Raw genomic sequence first — 19,351 nt, forward strand, 5'->3', positions numbered from 1 at the left:
GTGGGTGACGGAGATTTCCTAAATTACGTAAGATTTTGTGTGTGAATGACGCAGATTTTCTAATCCACATTAGATTTTGTGTGAATGACGCAGATTCTCTAATTCACATTAGATTTTGTGTGTGAATGACACAGATTCTCTAATTCACATAGGACATTATATCCGGATGATGCTGTTTTTTCCAATCTACAAGATCATTGATTTTGCCTCGTTGATTCCCCTTACGTGTCTGCTCACTTAGATATCTCTGTGGATAATGTTCGTATGCTGATTCACTTTTCAGATTGTATATAGATATTGTTACATCAACGACGCACATACTGCACCTGATATACCTGATATGATTCAATCTACACGTAGATATTTTCTTCCTCTTGCTATCCTAAGCTGACACAGTTTATATCATGACCTACACTGGTGTGTGTCTATATGAAAAATATAATATATTTTCTACCTTGAATGTCCTCTTACGTTGTAGGAGTTGAAATACTTCTAATGGATTTTTTCCTTGCATAATTCGCTTTTATATCAGTTTACATAGGGATTCATTCCTATATATTTCCCCTTTCGTATTAGTTTATATCGGGACTCGTTCCTTTATACTTCCCTTTCGTATCAGTTTCTACCGGGATTTATTCCCTTATGTTTCTCCTATATTTCAGTTTATGCTGGGATCTACTTCTCTATAGTTTCCTTTTGCGTAGGTTTTTGTCGTTGTCCTTCCTTTATAATTTCCTTCTGTATCGTTCCTTTATGTTTCCTCATGAACATGTCCGACAGGCTCATTTCTTTTATCATTCCCTTTATATCAGTTTCTGTTGGATTCAATTCCTTATAATCCCCTTTTACAACAGTTAGAAAAATGTTATACCTCGAAAATAATGCGATCAGTTTTTGTAGTGACTAATCCGCAATATAACCAATATCATATCATATATATATATATATATATATATATATATATATATATATATATATATATATATATATATATATATATATATATATATATATGCTAGATGTCATAGTGGCGCGCGTGATCTAGCATATACAGCAAAAAAGCTGCAGGAAAATGAAACATGACAAGTTCCCAAGTGCACTTTTGTGTAATGATCACATCGCCAGAGGAGATACAGGAATGAGACAGAAGACGTAGAGCAGTCAGTTCATATACATGGAAGAGACGTTGCTAAGACATATAATATATCGAAAAAAAAAAGTGTCTGACATGGCTATTCGCAAGGGGTATTATAAATATGCAGTGAAAGTGAGTTTGGTCTTCGAATCATCAGTCTAAACACCTGAAGAAGGTGTTCAGTTGGCCTGAATGACCTGGCAGTTGTTGTTGAGGTTAAAGCTCACATAACCCACTAAACATGGCTATCAATGTTTTGATAACCTACGCTTAATTAGGATGAATTTGATTCGAATCTCTCCTGTTGCAATTGAATGATTATCTCAACAGTGGGTTACATTAGATGGAGCGACCTTCCCCACAACGGATTATCATAGATGGAGCGGCTGTCCCCACATCGGATTATCATAGATGGAGCGACCTTCCCCACAACGGATTATCACAAACGGAGCGGCTGTCTCCACATCGGATTATCATGGATGGAGCGGCTGTCCGCACAACGGAATAATATAGATGGAGCGACTGTTCGCACAACGGATTATCATAGATGGAGCGACTGTTTGCGCAGAGGCTTTACCATAGATGGAGCGACCTGCCTGTAAGAACGGATTAGCATAGATGGAGCGCCTGTGCGCTCAAAGGATTACCATAGATGGAGCGACTGTCTTTAAAAACGCCGATCGCCTGATGGATCACACGTCCAGCTTGCAACATCTATACAGACAAGATATGATTACAAAGATCTAAGTGAAAGTGGATAAGAGTAAGAGGAATGACATGAATGGTAGTAATAGTAGCAGTAGTAGTAGCAGTAGTATTAGCAATAGCAGTAGTAGCAATAGTCATAGTAGTAGTAATAATAGTATGTAGTAGTAGTATTAATAGTAGCAGTTATAGGATTAGCAGCGGATTCTTGCTGTAAGTAATGAGCAGATCTTCTTCACATTTGCTTCATTTCGATACCTGAGGTGGACCCGTGCAATGGAGAAAAGCAATTCGCAAAAAAGAAAAAGCAATGAAACATCATAGTGAGAGAGGATACTCGGCGTGGCTGTGGCATTACACATCGTCTCGATGTCCACCAAAAAAAGAAAAAAAAGATTAAACGTACCCGGTTTAGAAAGGATATTGCGGACTTGGATTTCGCTGACTCCTCCAGAAGCCCTCGACTTCCTGCCGAAGGAGGACGACACGACCTATCACTTCTTCCTTTGAAGTCTCGAACTTCATTTTGAAGTTGGAAGTCAAAGAAACCAATCAGAGAGGTTCCTCTTGTGGGACGTGGGGAAAGAAGTTGAAGATACAATTCGAGCAAATTAGAGAGTTTTGTTATTTGATTCTTGCTGCGGACGAGTCTTTGCCGGCCCCCCTTGGCATTCGTCGACGGGTGGTCGGAGACAAGAAGCTCCATCCTTGACGTGAAGCTTTTACAGAATTACGCGATGAAACACAAGATAATTCCAGCAAAGGAATTTCACGAAGTAATCGATCTCAGAGTGCAGGATTAATGTGATTAATGAGACGACGACTCGAACGTAAGTAAGCTGGTAGGGACAGTAGGATATCAGGAGTACCTGGGACAGTAGGATATCAGGAGTACCTGGGACAGTAGGATATCAGGAGTACCTGGGACAGTAGGATATCAGGAGTACCTGGTACAGTAGGATATCAGGAGTACCTGGTACAGTAGGATATCAGGAGTACCTGGGACAGTAGGATATCAGGAGTACCTGGGACAGTAGAATATCAGGAGTACCTGGGACAGTAGGATATCAGGAGTACCTGGGACAGTAGGATATCAGGAGTACCTGGGACAGTAGGATATCAGGAGTACCTGGGACAGTAGGATATCAGGAGTACCTGGGACAGTAGGATATCAGGAGTACCTCAGGTACATATGTTGGTTATCATTGTGTTGTTATCTTGAGCTTACCCAACACTGTTTGCTCAGACAAATGAATTATTGTTATCATTATTATCATCATTATTTCCATTGTTACAGTGTTGTTTATCACTCTTATCATTGTCATTGCTACTATTATCTAAACATCATGATCATCGCTAATGCTATTATTACAATGCTCATTATCATTAATCTTATTTTTAAATATTATCATTATACAATGACATCACTAACATTAGACGAATTCTAATGAAGATGCAAGAACATACTATCGGTGATTGATATGTGTGTTCATGTGTGTATGTGTGTCTGACTATATGCGCGATGTTGATAGGTGGTTGAAATGTGTGAGTGTTTGAGCTATTGGTGTTGGTAACCGGTCGTTGAACTGTGTGAATGAATGACAGTTAGTGACTGGTGGTTCAACGGAGTGAGTGAGTGAGTCTTTAGAATACCGATAGCTGAACAGTGTAGATACGAAAAGCTGTAGGTGAGGTGTGTGTGTGTGTGTGAGGGTGTATGTGTACAGGTGACTGGTGGTTGAAGCGTATGAGTGACTGTGTGAGTGACTGTCCTGCGGGGTGGGGAGGGCTGGCGGAGGGCTGGTGGTGGTGGTGGTGGGAGCCCAGGGGGCTGGGCGGTGCGTGGCCCGGGCCGAGACGGACGTAGAGCCGCACAGTTGCAGCTGCACGGCCGTGGCGTCCACACGGGCCAGACCAGCGCGCGCCCCGCTACCGTCACTCGCTCGGCGCCGTCACCACGCGCGCCACGCCGTCAAACACCCCCTCCCCCACCCGCGGGAACTCCGGTGCCACGGATACCCGCACCGCCATCCCCGCGTGGCCCTCCCAGGGCACCATGGCACCCTGAGACTGAACCCCGGGCTATGACACTCTCGTATGAGATGATGTGAGGGAGGCGGAGGAGGAGCCATTGCGACGAGAGTTCCTCTTGACCTCCTCAGTTGTGAAGTGCCAATTCCTCCCCAACTTGTCCCCTTCTGAAACACCCCGAGTCATCATTACCCTCCAAACACCGACGCCCCCTTTACTGACACACCCACCCTACCCCACTCTACCGGAAGGCTGAGGACAGCCAAAGAAGACGAAGAAGAAGGTGGAGGAGGAGGAGGAGGAGGAGAAGAAGAAGGAGCATATCTACGACGGGATGAGCGGAGGCCATGGTGGCGGTGGACGAAGGTAGAGGGCGGCATGGAGTCGTGTGTGTCGCAGCAGCACTACGTCACCCCGGGCGCCACCTCCCTGCCCATGGGCGAGTACGTCCAGATGCCCCCGGACATGGGCCCCCACCCCTGCAACCCGACCATGAGCTCTTACCTGGAGTCCCTCCCGCCAGGTGTGGGGATGCCCGAATACCCATGGATGAAGGAGAAGAAGACGGTGAGGAAGCCTCCCCAGCAAGGTGAGTACGCACACCCCTCGCGTCCAAAGGGGGTCACTTCGTCCGCTCCTGTGAGCCACAGACAGACAGCTCGCGCCACACACATCTTCCTCTACACATGCAGTCGGTGACTTTCCGATATGGATTATCTCCTTTTGTGGTTCAGTGCGGTCATTTGCGCGTCAACAGAGTTGCGGGTGTCGAGCAGTCACGCACTATGACAATACATGTGTGTGTGTGTGTGTGTCCCGTTATGGTCTATGTGTTGATCAGGAGTGTGCTCAGACCACGTGTCTTGTCTGGGTGACGACCAGGTGCTTTTGCCCTCCGTCTCTTGCGGTGCTGTGTGACGTTTTGATCAGGCCTCTGGCTCGACCGGATCTGCCAACCAAGTGTTTGACAGATAGTTGCATGTGTAAACCAGCTATTTGTCAGACAGGTGTGCATGTCGATCAGATATGTCTGTCGACCAGGTGTGCATAGAGAGCGCGTGTTTACATACTTCAGGTGTGAAAATTGTTCTTGTACACGCATAACGATGAGTGTACGTGTGTGTGTGTGTGTGTGTGTGTGTGTTTATGTGTGCGTGTGCGTACGTTTCAGGTCGACCGGACGTGGAAACCAGGTGTGTTTGCGTGTGTGTGTGTGTGTAGCAGGTGTCTGTGTGTGTGTGTGGGTGGGTGAGGCAGCGCAACCGGCGGAGACACCACCAGCACTACCGGAGCCACGTGTACCTCACCGCCCTCTGGGAAAGTTGGCCCAGGACACCAGGACGCCCCCCTCCTCACCTCACCAGCCGCCAAGGTATCGTCGAGAAGACACACACCCTCCGCATATTTCCAGAGACGTAATGAACAAGATATACACAACATCCATCAGTCATCACCTAAGAGCCTGGAGGGAAAATATTTGCAGGATTACGAAGGATCAGATACCTCCAGAGGCTTCAAAAATGATCGTCTTACGGGTTCCTTACACGTTCGGGACGCGTTTCCTGCGTGTTCCAAAACGTGTCTATTGCGGGTTTATATTCTCGCCGGAGCAATCGGTGCGTGTTGTCCGGTGCATCGCTCACGTGCCCTCACCTTTGATCTGCTTCGCCGTATCGCCGAACGCGCCGCAGACACGCACACCGATGGACGCGACGGTGACACGCACATGGATCACCGGCCGGCGTGAGTTACGGCGGGCCGTCCCGTCAGTGTACCAGCAGGAGATTTAGCGCTTCGTCGGCGGCCTTTGGGGGTACGTCAGCCATCCCTCCGCCAGCACAGCTCTCTTCGTCCTCCCACAGCTGCGCCGGCAGTAGAGCTTCTTTAGACTCCAAGGGAGCGGTGGATGCTGACAACCTTTTTTAGATTCCCTGCTACAAATCCTTTTCCGCTGCTAAATCTCTGAACTACGGATGTCACCACCTTTATAGGTCGCATCGCTTTACCATCACCAACTTCAGCTTTCTACGATCCATCAACTCTTTACGCTCCTTGCGTCTTCCTCGTCCACACATTGCTACACCTTTCTCTGCATCCGCCACCGCCTCACGTGCCCTAGATCTACAGTTACTCCTGTAGGAGTCGAGGACGGACAGCGTCCTTCGGCAGCATCCGGCCACGGTGGAAAGCGTCATCGCGCTAGCGTCTCTCACTACTGCTGCTGCTGCTGCTGCTGCTGCTACTTGCTCTTCTGCTGTTGCCCCCTTTTTTTTTTTTGTTTGCATTTGTATTTCCGCTATTCTTCTCTTGGATCAAGCCATTAGCAATGCTGTCTTTCTGATCGTGTCCCTCCCTGATACTGCGCCGCTACCATCACTTCTGTCGGCGTCCTTCCTCCTCCTTTTTTTCGCTTGGACTGTCGTTGTCCTTGTCCTGATTATCATGCTGTAGCTTATGCTGTTATCAATCCTATCATTATTGTTGGCTTTGACGCTGCTGTCCTTGTTCCAGGTAATATCAAGGTCGCAAACAACCATCCCAGTCTGTTCTGTTGCCACTGTCGCAATACCTGCCGCTCCCTGATTGGTGGGTTGTAGATATAGCTCCCTCTGGTTCTACCTGTAGTCTCTACGTCTTCAGAATACATAATGGACGTTCCCTACAATGCCGTCTTTGGCGGTATTGCGGACACGGGTTTCTCCTGTCTCTACTTTTCATCATTATGTCTTTTTCTCCCAGTTTTTTTTTAACACTCCTGCTGCTACTGTCTCTTTAGTTCTTGCCTACATTCTCCCTTTGCCCTTTCTATCTGTTCATCATTGTTATCTCACCACTTCTATGAATGGCACTTATGAAGACTACTACTACTACTATTATTACCATTATTGCTACTATTATCGTGCTCTTTTCTTCCACCTTTTGTAGCTGTTCTTTTCCTCTATTTCCCATTCCTTCCGTTGTTTCTCTTCTTACCTCCTTTCTCCGCCTGTCACCACCGAGGCTGCTACAGTTCCCTTGCTAGTGTGCGGTGGTTTAGATCCAAGATGCTCACCTCGCTAGTGTACTCCGCCTCAGGAATGACTTACCCAACAAATGGCTGTGATAATTTCCACATTTTACGTAACGTCCTGAGAGTCTCACCTCGACTGTAGCCAGATAAGGGATAGTTAAATTTCCCCATACGATCCTGTATTTCAAAGCGGAAAAGAAAAGGCTATGTGACCCGAGGGAAAAATTATCAAAAATATTATACACCGCGTTCGTGTGAATTTTGCAGACGGAGCGTAGAGAGATAATACTTATTATATGAACTGAAGTGAACCATGAGAGCATGTTGAACACCAAGGAGTAAGGCGGATTATAGATCTACTTTCTTAAACCATATTAGCCAAAATATCGCCTCTTATAAATCACATGAAGTTTGGAGATCCCGTCACTGCATGTATCGTGTTGGAGGTATGCTTTTATTCAGTGGGTCACAAGCAAGAAGGCAGCACCTAGATCTCTCCGTGAAAGCCTTCGAGGTAACCGAATCCCCTGCAGCTCTGAGAGAGGAGAACGTGAGAAGAACAGATAGCGGAAGGCCTGATGGTGCATGACGAGATTTATTTGCCAGAGGGCAGTGCATGGGAAGAACAGAGAACAGAAAGCCTGATTGTATTCTAACGAAGTTATTATAGAAAAGACAGCACATTGGAGCGCATAGGAAGGTCAGATAACAGAAGAACCTGATGGTCTATGTCGAAGTCATAAGCTGGAGGAGAGTACGTGAGAAAGACAGATGATGCGAGACCTAATGGACTACGACGAGGTTATCTGCTGTGGGACTGTACATGAAAAGGACAGATAGCGGAAGACCTACTGGTCTTTGACAAAGTTGTTTGTTTTAAGAGAGCACATCGGAAGGACAGATAACAGGAGACCTAATGGTCTTTGGCGAGGTTATTTGATGGAGGATAGTGCGAGAGAGAGGCAGATAACTGACCTGGTGGTCTATGACGAGGTTATCTACCAGAAGGCTGTATATGGGAGTACATGGGCAGGATAGATAACAGAAGACCTGATGGTGTATGATGCGGTGTTCTGCTGGAGGACGGAGATAGTAGTCTGTATTTCTAATACACCCAGATGGAAAGAAATGCTCCCTATTAATAACATGGATTCTTTGCCTTAGTTAATATAAAGGCAGGGTCCATCAGAGATATTCTAACTGTTCCTGCACTCTGTGGTAATGATTGTGGTATGGGGTGCATAACGCTTTCCATTTCATTTTTACGAATTATAAACTTGCTCATATTTCCTTTTCAAGATATTTCTAAGGTGCTTGGAGGTGTAAAAGACAAAATACCAGAAAGCTACTGCGTGTAAAAGAATTGCTTGACTTTCTATTTTTACATCACGAAGAGCACATATCAAAAATAAAAGATTTCAAATCTTTATTAACAAATAGAGAAAATTATTCGAGTCATATTACAAGCTATAAAGTGTGAATACCTTGAATGGAACAAGACAAGCTGCGATAGATATTGGCAATATGATTATTTCAGACGCTCTTTTAAGGAATACATGAAATACAGAGCTTGACACCTGAGAGGAATATGTAGGGTACATTAAAGTCTGTTTGTATGTTGATAGGATTCAGGTTATTGCTATCTAAAGACAGTGCATATAGCATTTGTTTGAACATATATATATATATATATATATATATATATATATATATATATATATATATATATATATATATATATATATATATATATATATATATATATATATATATATATATACATAATGTTGAGGGATTCTTTTTTTCTTGTCCAAATCTGGTGCCATGTAGTTGTCTTAGAGCATTTAGTTTCTGTGTTGCTTTTGTATTCTTACTGGTGTAAGGAGTGAATGTCATCTGCGTGTTGCATGTGATGCTTAGAATGGTTGGTATTTTGCTCAGTGAGAGAGACTGTCTGTTCAAGGTGACTGGAGGGTGTGAGCTGGATTTATGCCTGTCTGGGGTTAAAAGAGTGACTGAAGACGTTTGTGGAGATGTAGACATTGTTCTGTGTAATGTGTGTCATGTAGTGGTGCATATTTGATGTTTCTAATGTAGTGTCAGGGTGTTGTGAGGTGGCTGTGAGTTCGTCAGTATACACGATAAGACCTTCATCTTGAGGTCTGCTTGAGGTAATGGGAGTTCGTACAGGAAGAGACTGAAGAGAGCTGGAGAAAGAACTGCTCCTTGGGGAACTCCACTGCAGAGATTGTTTCAGAGGTGAAACCATTGAAAGTGGCTCTGGCATTGTGGCCGACTATCAGATTAGTCATCCACTTTTAGTCAGTGTTGAGAAGGATGGTGTCAAGTATTTTTTGTGTCAAGATGTGTTGGGGATAGTGTCAAATGCTTTATTGATGTCTACTGCCACTATTACTGTGCGGGAGGAGGGTTGCAGTCGGATGAATGCCTCCAAAAATATGATTTGTGAGCTCAGTGTTTAGTGTCGTAGGAGTCTTTGGGTCTGAAGCCATGGTGTGTACGTGAGTGTGGGATATTTTGTTTGATTCTATTGTGAGTCGTTCATATATTCACACACACACACACACACAAAAAAAAAAAAAAAAAAAAAAAAAGAGTAACGAATGCGGCCTTTCGTCGTCTGTTCTAGCGCTACCTCACTAATGCGGAAAATGGCATAGCGCAGTAGGCAAGGCCCATTGATCTTTCTGTGGTTTCCCTCCAACACTTCATATGTCTGGTTAAGCCCAGTGATAGCATGTTCCCCCACGTTCATCACATCGTTCCATTGCACCCTAACCCACGCATACCTTGCACTCCTTTGCATGTTCAGGCCCCGACACTTGAAAGTTCTAAACTTCCAGCTACACTTTAGTCCTTCCCTACCTGTACCCTCCACTCATGACCCATATATCTTCTTAGTCAGCCTCTCTTCACTCATCCTCTCCATATGTCCAAACCATTTTGGCAAACCATCTCAACCATCCTCTTCTTACCAGTAATACAGTCTCTTGCCCTTTTATTGTTTTACTCGATCAACCACTTTCCCCACCCTCACACCACGTACTGTCCTCAAAGCATTTGATTTCTAATAAATCCACTTTCTTATAGACTCTCTGATCTATGGCAAATGCCTCCCATGCATACAATACCGTCAGCCATGACTACTGCAAGATCAACCATACCTATCTTTGCCCTCAGAGACAGCTACCTCTCATTCCACACACTCCTCAATACACCCAGGACCTTAGCCACCTCGGTCACCCTACGCCTCATTCTAGCTTCCAGTGCTCCATCCACAGCCAGCAACACTCCCAGGTATCTGAAACACTCCACTTCCTCCAGCTCCTCTACATTCACACTCCAACCAACCTGTCTCCTTCCCCTTCTAAATTTCATAACCTTACTTTTATTTACATTTACTCTCAACTTTCTCCTTTCACACTCACTCCCAAATTCACACACCAGCACCTGCAGTTTCTCAGTCAACCCTGCCACCGGAGCCATGTCATCATAAATATATATATATGTATGTGTGTGTGTGTGTGTGTGTGTTTATATCATACACACATGGTGAGATTTTGTATAGAGTCAGTATTTGTGCTGCTTTGTGCGTGTTTTTCCTCTCAATCTTTATTTCCTTACGTTTCTCCATGTTGCTCCCTTGTATTGTGAGCTGTGTTGCACTGCTTACCTCTGTAATGCTACATGCTCTGTGGTCCTTCCCCTTGAGATAATCTGTTCCTCTGTGGTACTCTGAGACGTTGGCTGAATTCTGCCTATCTCTCTTTGATCTAGGATGACCTTCCTTTGCTACGTGCTGTATGAGAAACCTTCCTACTATGTAACGGAAGATATGTCTGTATTGTGACTCTGAGAGTAAGAAATATATCTTGGAATTCTTTTTTGACATGATATTCATTACCATAGAGTTCATAAAGAAAACATTTGGCACCAGATTATGTTTTTCTTCCATATCTCAAAAATGTTTAATCCCCAATACCATATGTTAGACACCGCAAGTAAAAAGATGTGTTTGAATACTCGAGTTATAGCGAATTGTCTCTAGAATGTTGAAGTGTCACAAATAAGTGTCCCGATCACTGGCCTTGCAACCCTTGAGCATGATGATGTAACCCTTGGGCCTACGATGATGTCACCCTTTGGCCCTTGAACACGATGATGTAATCCTTGAACCCTCGAGCACAATGGTCCAAGCTTTAGGTATTAAAGGCCTGGACTTCTGATTTGGGTCTTAGGGGGACCTGGTGAACACGTCAGGCCGTCATATACCCAGAGGTTGTAAAGTCGTGATGAGAGGTTATGATGTCGTGGTCAAGGGTCGTTGTACCGTTGTGGTTGAGGGTCATTGTGTCGTCGTGTGAAGGGTCGTTGTACTGTCGTGGTTAAGGATCGTTGTATGGTTGTGTTCAAGGGCCGCAGTACCGTCGTGGTTAAGGGTCGTTGTACCGTCGTGTTCAAGGGTCGTTGTACTGTCGTGTTCAAGGGTCGTTGTACCGTCGTGTTCAAGGGTCGTTGTACCGTCTTGTTCAAGGGTCGTTGTACCGTCGTGTTCAAGGGTCGTTGTACCGTCTTGTTCAAGGGTCGTTGTACTGTCGTGTTCAAGGGTCGTTGTACCGTCGTGTTCAAGGGTCGTTGTACCGTCTTGTTCAAGGGTCGTTGTACCGTCGTGTTCAAGGGTCGTTGTACCGTCGTGTTCAAGGGTCGCACCGTCGCCAGCCCAATCCTTCACCGAATCACACACAGAGGCATACAACACCTGCTCAGCCATTATACCCTTGCCTTGTACACGATCAATTATGCTTGCAACATATTATGCTCATTCTCGATTATACTCACAACCGATTATACTAACGACGGAGTATACTCACGACGAAGTATACTAACGAGTGCTCAGCGACCGCATTAAGAATTCTAACACTGACGAACAGAATATTCAATATATTCTTGACACTGGGGTTAATCTGTTAAGATACCGTGAAGATATATCTGTAAAGATAATTCATTCAAATATATATATATAGAGAGAGAGAGAGAGAGAGAGAGAGAGAGAGAGAGAGAGAGAGAGAGAGAGAGAGAGAGAGAGAGAGAGAGAACTACGCTGAAATCAACCTACCTCAATTATCGAACTCCTGTGTCTTTGGTAGATAAATTAAACCTCACTATTTTGGTGCAGCAGCTTGAGCACGTCACCCTTTCATCAGTGGCCGAGAGGGTCACAAGATAAATTCTAAATCTTATAACTTGTGGATGAACCAGGATGCCTAATCTATCGTTAACTGACCCCTATAACTCTCCTCCTTTAACCGAAGGGCAGGGTATTGACACATAGGGCAGGTTAATGAGTTACGGGATATCACACCCACGTACCCGTTTTATACATGTTTCTGAACGATCTGAAACCCTGAATTACCCGTGCTCACAAAATTAACCGTGTTCTCATAGTTACCTGTGTCCTCGAATTAGCCGTGTTCTCAAACTTCTTGTACTTCTGAATATAACCGTGTTCCCGAATTACCCAGTATTGTCGAATTAACCGTGTTTCTAAACTATGTATATCCCCGAATTATCCGTGTTACTGGATTGTCCATATTCAAGAATTAACCGTATTTGAGTTGACAGCTTCACCGGATTTCTCATGTTCCCAGAATCATTGAAATCTGTCACAAAGTTCATAAATATTTACTCTTTCCCTATTTGCATAATTAGTACCTGATTAGCTAAACATGATATATTTCTGATATTTGTTTTATATCAATATTCATATATTTCTGGACATAACTGGAATGATAAAGTCATTTTTGCCTTTGAATATTTCTTTAAAAATAAGAATATTTCCCTTCAATTGTTCTAAGTCTTATCAACAATTTTCCTTGTATACTTTCAAACTTGATATGAAAATTCTAAATACATTTGTATAGTTTTTCAAACGTCAGGATTTAATCAGTTATCATGATATGAAAGAAGTTAGAAATGATATATATTTTTTTCTTTTTTTACGTCTATATATCAAATGATAACTTCATAATATATGAATTGAGGCCATGGTATATCTATATTCTATGCCCGTAAGATATATAACAATGTATTTGTTATACTTGTCTGTCTATACAAGAGGTAAGCTGAACTTTGTTATAACCGGTGCTTAGTGTAAGTGATCTATCAAGATATAGATAACTATAATAATCATATGATCTGAATTACGATGGGTCAATAAAGGTGAAAAATATGCTTAAAGATACTGTGAATTTATGCTTTGAATATAGCTGAGAAAGTGGTATTATGACCTCTAAGAGAAAGATTCATAAGCTTATAGTCTAGACTTAGATACTTATAAGTCTACTTTAGACACTTATACTGTATAAGCTGTATGTTTGAAAAAAAGGAACGAGAATTAGGTACTTATAATCATTCTTAAGAGATTTTTCACTTTATGCATCAACACCTCTGTTTGAGAAAGTATAAGATTTAAGTACATATGAACCTACTGAAGAGATCTGTAGTTCTAGATTAAGTTACTTATACGCCTCCTTGATTAGCCTTTAACTTCCCCCTTTCGCATTTATGGGTCGCCGGGATTGGACCTCTCATGGATTCGAATCCTGACCGTGGCAATCGATCCACAGTTCACCCAGCTCTTCATCCCCTCCCTCGGAGCTGGTTGATAAACTAGGTACCTGGTTAAGGCTAAGGTACAGCGTGAATGAGATGGTCTTAATTAGAGCATTCATTTGTTCGTGCCGTCTGAGATAACATGAAAAATTAACTGAGGGACTTATAGCTTTAAAGTTATGCATAAGAAAAGTACAAAGTAAGATATTTTGCCCCTATTTATAAAGGCCTTTGAAGATATGGCTCTCAAGTACTACGCTTGAAAACGAGTGTGTGACGAAGTCATATTTTCGGGATTAATGATCAGTGCTGATCATGGTAGATGAAAGCTGATCTTCCTACTTAGTAGCGTTCGCCACCTTCCATGGTCGCCACGTTCTATGATCACTACTTGCGATTAGCGTCATTTTCCATGATCGCCACTTTTCTTAATCGCTACTTCCCATGAGCGTTACTCTCCATGATCGCCAGGTCCCATAACCATAGCCGATCACTGGCATTCATCTTCCGAGTCTGCGAACAAAAAAGAGGATCGTCTAACTGGTAGCAGAGTGTCCAACTCCAAGTACACTCACATGAAATGATTATCCGACTCCAAAAGAAGAGGTTTCGAACTCCCATAGTGTCTTTCGACTTCAAGAGTTTTCTTCTTTTTCTTTTTTTCTAATCAAACTGGGGACGGGAAAGTCGACGACGCGATTGAAATTCAGATTCAGGCTTTAAGCACAACCAGCCTTCAAGTTGAAGCGGAACTATGAAGCTAAGTGAAGGCCTCAGATACCCTCTAGCGTAGAATGTTCAAATTCAGTTGGGACGAATTTGTTTAAGAAGGGTAAGAGAGAAAAGAAGGGCGATATCAACTATAGAAAAATAGGATATATATATATATATATATATATATACGAATAAAGTGCATATGAACGCGCACCTTCATAGAACATACAAACCTCCAACAGCCAGGATCGAACCAGGGACCCCTGTGCAAGAGGGAGGCATGCTAACCGCTAGGCTCTGGCCCATAGCCTAGCGGTTAGCATGCCTGCCTCTTGCACAGGGGTCCCGGGTTCGATCCTGGCTGTTGGAGGTTTGTATGATATATATATATATATATATATATATATATATATATATATATATATATATATATATATTGAAGAAGATCACAATTCCTTCTAATCCATGGGGAAATGAAACACGATAAGCTCCCAAGTGCACTCTCATGTAATGATCACATCATATATGTACATACAAAAACTGGAATGCAATTGACTACTGTAGATATTCTCACGACTTGAAGACTTGAACTGTTGGCTTCTCAGTGAGAATTCTTTCGAACGGTGTCTCTAGCATCACTGCATGTAAACAGATGCCGTGGGAGGAGTAGGAAGAGGAGGAGGAGGACGATGTGTGGCTACCATCCCAATGGAGGGACCTGGCACTCGAGAGAGTGGCAGCAGCCCAGTAGCCACGACGACCAGGGAGCGTCTCCCTGGTGCGTTGATGTCTCGTACGCTTTCATTGATGACAGAGCACACGGTAGAACGACGCAATGATATGGAAAAGGAGGACCCAAAGAAAATGATTCTTGTATGAAAAATAGGATGTGAGATGGAGAGATAAATGTGCGTGTGTGTGTGTGAGAGAGAGAGAGAGAGAGAGAGAGAGAGAGAGAGAGAGAGAGAGAGAGAGAGAGAGAGAGAGAGAGAGAGAGAGAGCAGCGCCCCAAACATTTCAGCCAACCAGATAACCCAACCCCCCCTCCCTCGTGTTGATATTCAGTGACCTTCACCGCCAGGCCAGGAATACATGTATTAATGAGAGTAATTAGTAATGTTGGTGGTAGGCAAATGAGGCTTTTGTGCAAACAGTGTAATTAAGTACCGAGTCCCCTCCACCCTCTCCTCCTACTGTGGTAACGAAGGGGCTAAAGTAATCCCATTTTCCCAGGCAGCTTCTGACGAGAGGCATGCCACAAGGATAGTATCCTACGCTAACCTTTTTTTTTTCCTTTTGTTACAGTGAAACAAAAGGGGATTACATTAATAATGACATTTGTATTTATACCTTAATGTTAATGGGTATGCTAAAAACTATTTGTTTTTCCAATCATTTGTTTTCCGTTTCTAATTATGTATTTACACACACACGCGCGTCACTCATTTGCTGGGCCCCCGAAGGCGTACTGGGGGATGCAGAGAGCATTGGGATCCTTTCGAAGGTGTCTGTGTTGGTAGGAGAGATCAGAAACACAGGGTTGAGTGTGGGAAAGTACAGAGGAGGATATAGTTTACCTGGGACACTATAGATTTGAATAATTATCACCGGACGTCGAGACGAGAATATATCTTTTCAAACTTGATTTCTATACGTATCTGTGGTGTTAACTATAGCTACTCTCATTGCCAAGTCACTCCATATGCCAACCTTTTTTTTTTTCTTTCAAGAAAATGCACTTTGCCTTATTTAAAGTAAAATTGATCTTAATCTTATAATGGCTGCTTCGATCAAGTGTGTCACAAGCCTTCTGTGACTTTGATACAACCTTAACCTTCTGTTTCCTTAGTTAAATGGTGTAAGGTCGTTTAATTTGCTCTCATGGGATATGATTCTCAGCCTTAAACCTTTATCATGGTGGCTTGGCACTATATTCTATTCTATATCTTTTATCCCTTTTAAGTAAGGTGATCAAAGCTGAACACGATATTCAAGGTGGGGACGCTGCAGTAAATTGTAAAGCCATCAAAACGTTTTCTTAGGCTTGAATGCAATTGTTTTACCCATGAAGCATAGAAATGTTCATTTGTCTTCTTTCTTTTGTTTCTTACTCGCAACTTACTTGGCTTTAGGTCGTGGGGAATTATCACACAAATGTCTTTTCTTTTTCTTCATTTATATCATGTAGTGTAATTGCGTTTATTCCAAGGGGGAAAGAAACGTATCGCTTATCAAAATTTATCTTACCACCTGCCATCCTGGTTTATCAATTTGTATGTGTCAGAATGCACCTGAAAATTCTCTCTCTCGCAGCCCCAATGCCCAGCTTCTCCTCGTCTTCAAATCTTGTTGTCTCATATCGCAGAGTATTGTCAGTAAATATATGAATAAATAAATAAAAAGATAAATAGATGAATATATTTATTTATTTCTTTTGCTTTGTCACTGTCTCCCGCGTTAGCGAGGTAGCGCAAGGAAACAGACGAAAGAATGGCCCAACCCACCCACATACACATGTATATACATACACGTCCACACACGCACATATACATATATACATATATGTATATATAATCAGAGACAATTGATCCTAAAACCTATTCACTTTAGCCATTTTGAGGTTTGAGCATTGATGATTACTCCTCCTTCAGTTTCAACTTTATATTCCGTCATTATAGAAGGATTGGAACCCTTGTGCTATGAACCTATACTTAATGATACTAGATGCATCTGGCGGGGTGTCAGAATCATTCATTACATTACATTCATTTTTTTTTTCCTATTGGCCAGTTAAGGAGTCTTCTAAATAATGGAGTTCAACTCCATCTAAATCACGCAACTTTTTTCTTAGTGATACTGCAAAGGGGATTTGCTTCGACCGCTCTCTACCGTCATCACACACGTCAGTTACTTATACACAAACGACTGCGTTAAACAACCAAGTGATGGTCATCGCACAGGTCATTTCACTTATACACAAACAGTACCCTATACACAAAAAAATCCATGTTGAGAAATGTTCATGATGTGGCAATCCTCTGAATGATTTAAAGTCCACAGATTGGCTAAGATAACAGTATTACCATACTTATCTAAACGAGAGAACATATTTCTGTTTTTCTCCTACATACACTCGTGATAAACCCTTGTCGTACATGGGCTTCAAATCATCATTAACCAAAGCGCTTCGCAAATACACATCCAACAAACACTTATCGTAAATTCACACTGATTCGGCACCATCACTTCATACTGTAGATCGGCTTGCGACACGCCTTTATCATACTACATCCGGGTTAATTGGTTGGTTGCTTCCTTGGTCTATAGGCCTATTCCCTACTAGGGTAATTAAGGACTTGAAAATAAAGCTAATATGTTTACCAAACGAAAAATCTTCACCGTTTTCTTCAGGCGCTAAGGATGGTTGTAAGACCACATACAGTGTCATGCTATTGCGTAGGATAATTATATTGAAGTTGCTTTGTCATGTATTACATTTCGTACGATTATAAACAACCATGTCAATAATCATAGTCTCCATGCAAAAATTATTGCTTATATCTTTTTAACAGAGTTGAAGTGAAACTTTCTTTCTCAATTTTATAATCCTAGAGATGTATCTAATTTACCATTAGTTTTACATTTTCAAAGGTAATTCTACTTTGAAACTGATACTCAAAGGTAATACAATGAAACAGTCTAAACAAAAGTCACTTGAAACATGCGATACGCGAAGAAGTTTTCTTTAAGAAAGATATGTAAGGCAATTAGTTACAAAGGAAATTATCTTATAGCTAATTAAGTGTGTGTTAGAAACAAATGATGATTGATAAATGTCTTTTAGATAATGAATGAGGGAAATTTCCTGGTACATAATGATGGAACTAGTAGATATACGAGTAAGAAGATAATGGAAGGATTATATAAAATCACTTTTAAAAGATAATAAAGGGAAGAATGAAAATAGTTGATGTAACAAGAAGTGTGTTTCCCGAGATTACAATTACAAAGTATGAGTTTTAGTAAAGAGATGTGATGTGTGACGAAGAACTGTATCTTTGAAAGTTATTATACAATAATGAGTTATGCCATTAAATCTATCATATCATGAACTGCATAATGATATACGTAATTATGTAGCGATTATAGTTTGTGAGATGTGTTTTGAGTTGATGTGAAAGGCGTTGGGAGTAAATGTCATGTGTATGTCGTATGTGATAAATATATATATATATATATATATATATATATATATATATATATATATATATATATATATATATATATATATATATATATATATGTATATATATATATATATATATATATATATATATATATATATATATATATATATATATATATATATATATATATATATGTGTGTGTGTGTGTGTGTGTGTGTGTGTGTGTATAGAAAATGATAGTGTTTTAGAATCGCGTGTATAAGATACCTTTCTTTACCTATGGTAATGTTTCTTTTACTTTTCCTAAATGTCTTCAGTACATTACTGAAGAAATTGAACCCTGTTTGCTACTGTGTGGCGGAGGTCTGCTCGTCTCCGTGTGCCTAGTACAGTACTGAATGGCAGATAAGGAATTCAAGCTAACGCAAAGCTCATAAATGAAATGAGAGCGTTGTATGGTTTTAGGATTATCTTGATCGCCTGAAGAAGGTGTACAAGCTTTTTTTTTTTCCTCGACTTGTAAAGTTTATGAATATGACTTTGTCCTTCTTAATGATCCTGGTAGTCGATAAACATAAAGCTAAAGAAAAATAACCAACCATCCGGACACAGTTCGTTCTCTAAGCGCTCTCATAAAACAATCACAAACACTTGAGGCAAATATGATTAAATTATATGTCGAAGAGTATGACGATAGGGTTGGTGGACAAGCGATACGTGCCTTGCAGCTATCCCCATACATAACCCATCTCCTGGGTGGGACATACAGCGAAAGTAATTCTTAACAGTAATTCAAGCATAGATACCAATGCAAAATACCTGTGGTCATGTAGATTTTGGTGTAAAAGCGATGGGTAGATCACCTTCGATGGATCGCGGAAGGCGTACGAAAGGAGACTAGGTTCAATCCTCTTCCGTTCTGAAAAAGCGGGTGAC

General features: G+C 41.9%; 1 protein-coding gene across 4 annotated transcripts in view; it reads left to right on the forward strand.

Annotated features, from left to right (window-relative positions):
* The first annotated feature begins 3,553 nt into the window (after positions 1–3,553).
* pb (homeobox proposcipedia) overlaps positions 3,554–19,351 on the forward strand; it is a 143,170-nt gene continuing 127,372 nt past the window's right edge. For all 4 annotated transcript variants that reach the window (XM_071676208.1, XM_071676211.1, XM_071676210.1 and 1 more), the window contains exon 1: positions 3,554–4,460. In XM_071676208.1, coding sequence (XP_071532309.1) covers positions 4,250–4,460 — 211 coding nt within the window. In that variant the 5' untranslated portion in view covers positions 3,554–4,249. The remainder of the gene's footprint in view (positions 4,461–19,351) is intronic.

This window comes from Panulirus ornatus, chromosome 22 (genome assembly GCF_036320965.1).
Source record: "Panulirus ornatus isolate Po-2019 chromosome 22, ASM3632096v1, whole genome shotgun sequence".
Taxonomy (NCBI): Eukaryota; Metazoa; Arthropoda; class Malacostraca; order Decapoda; family Palinuridae; genus Panulirus; species Panulirus ornatus.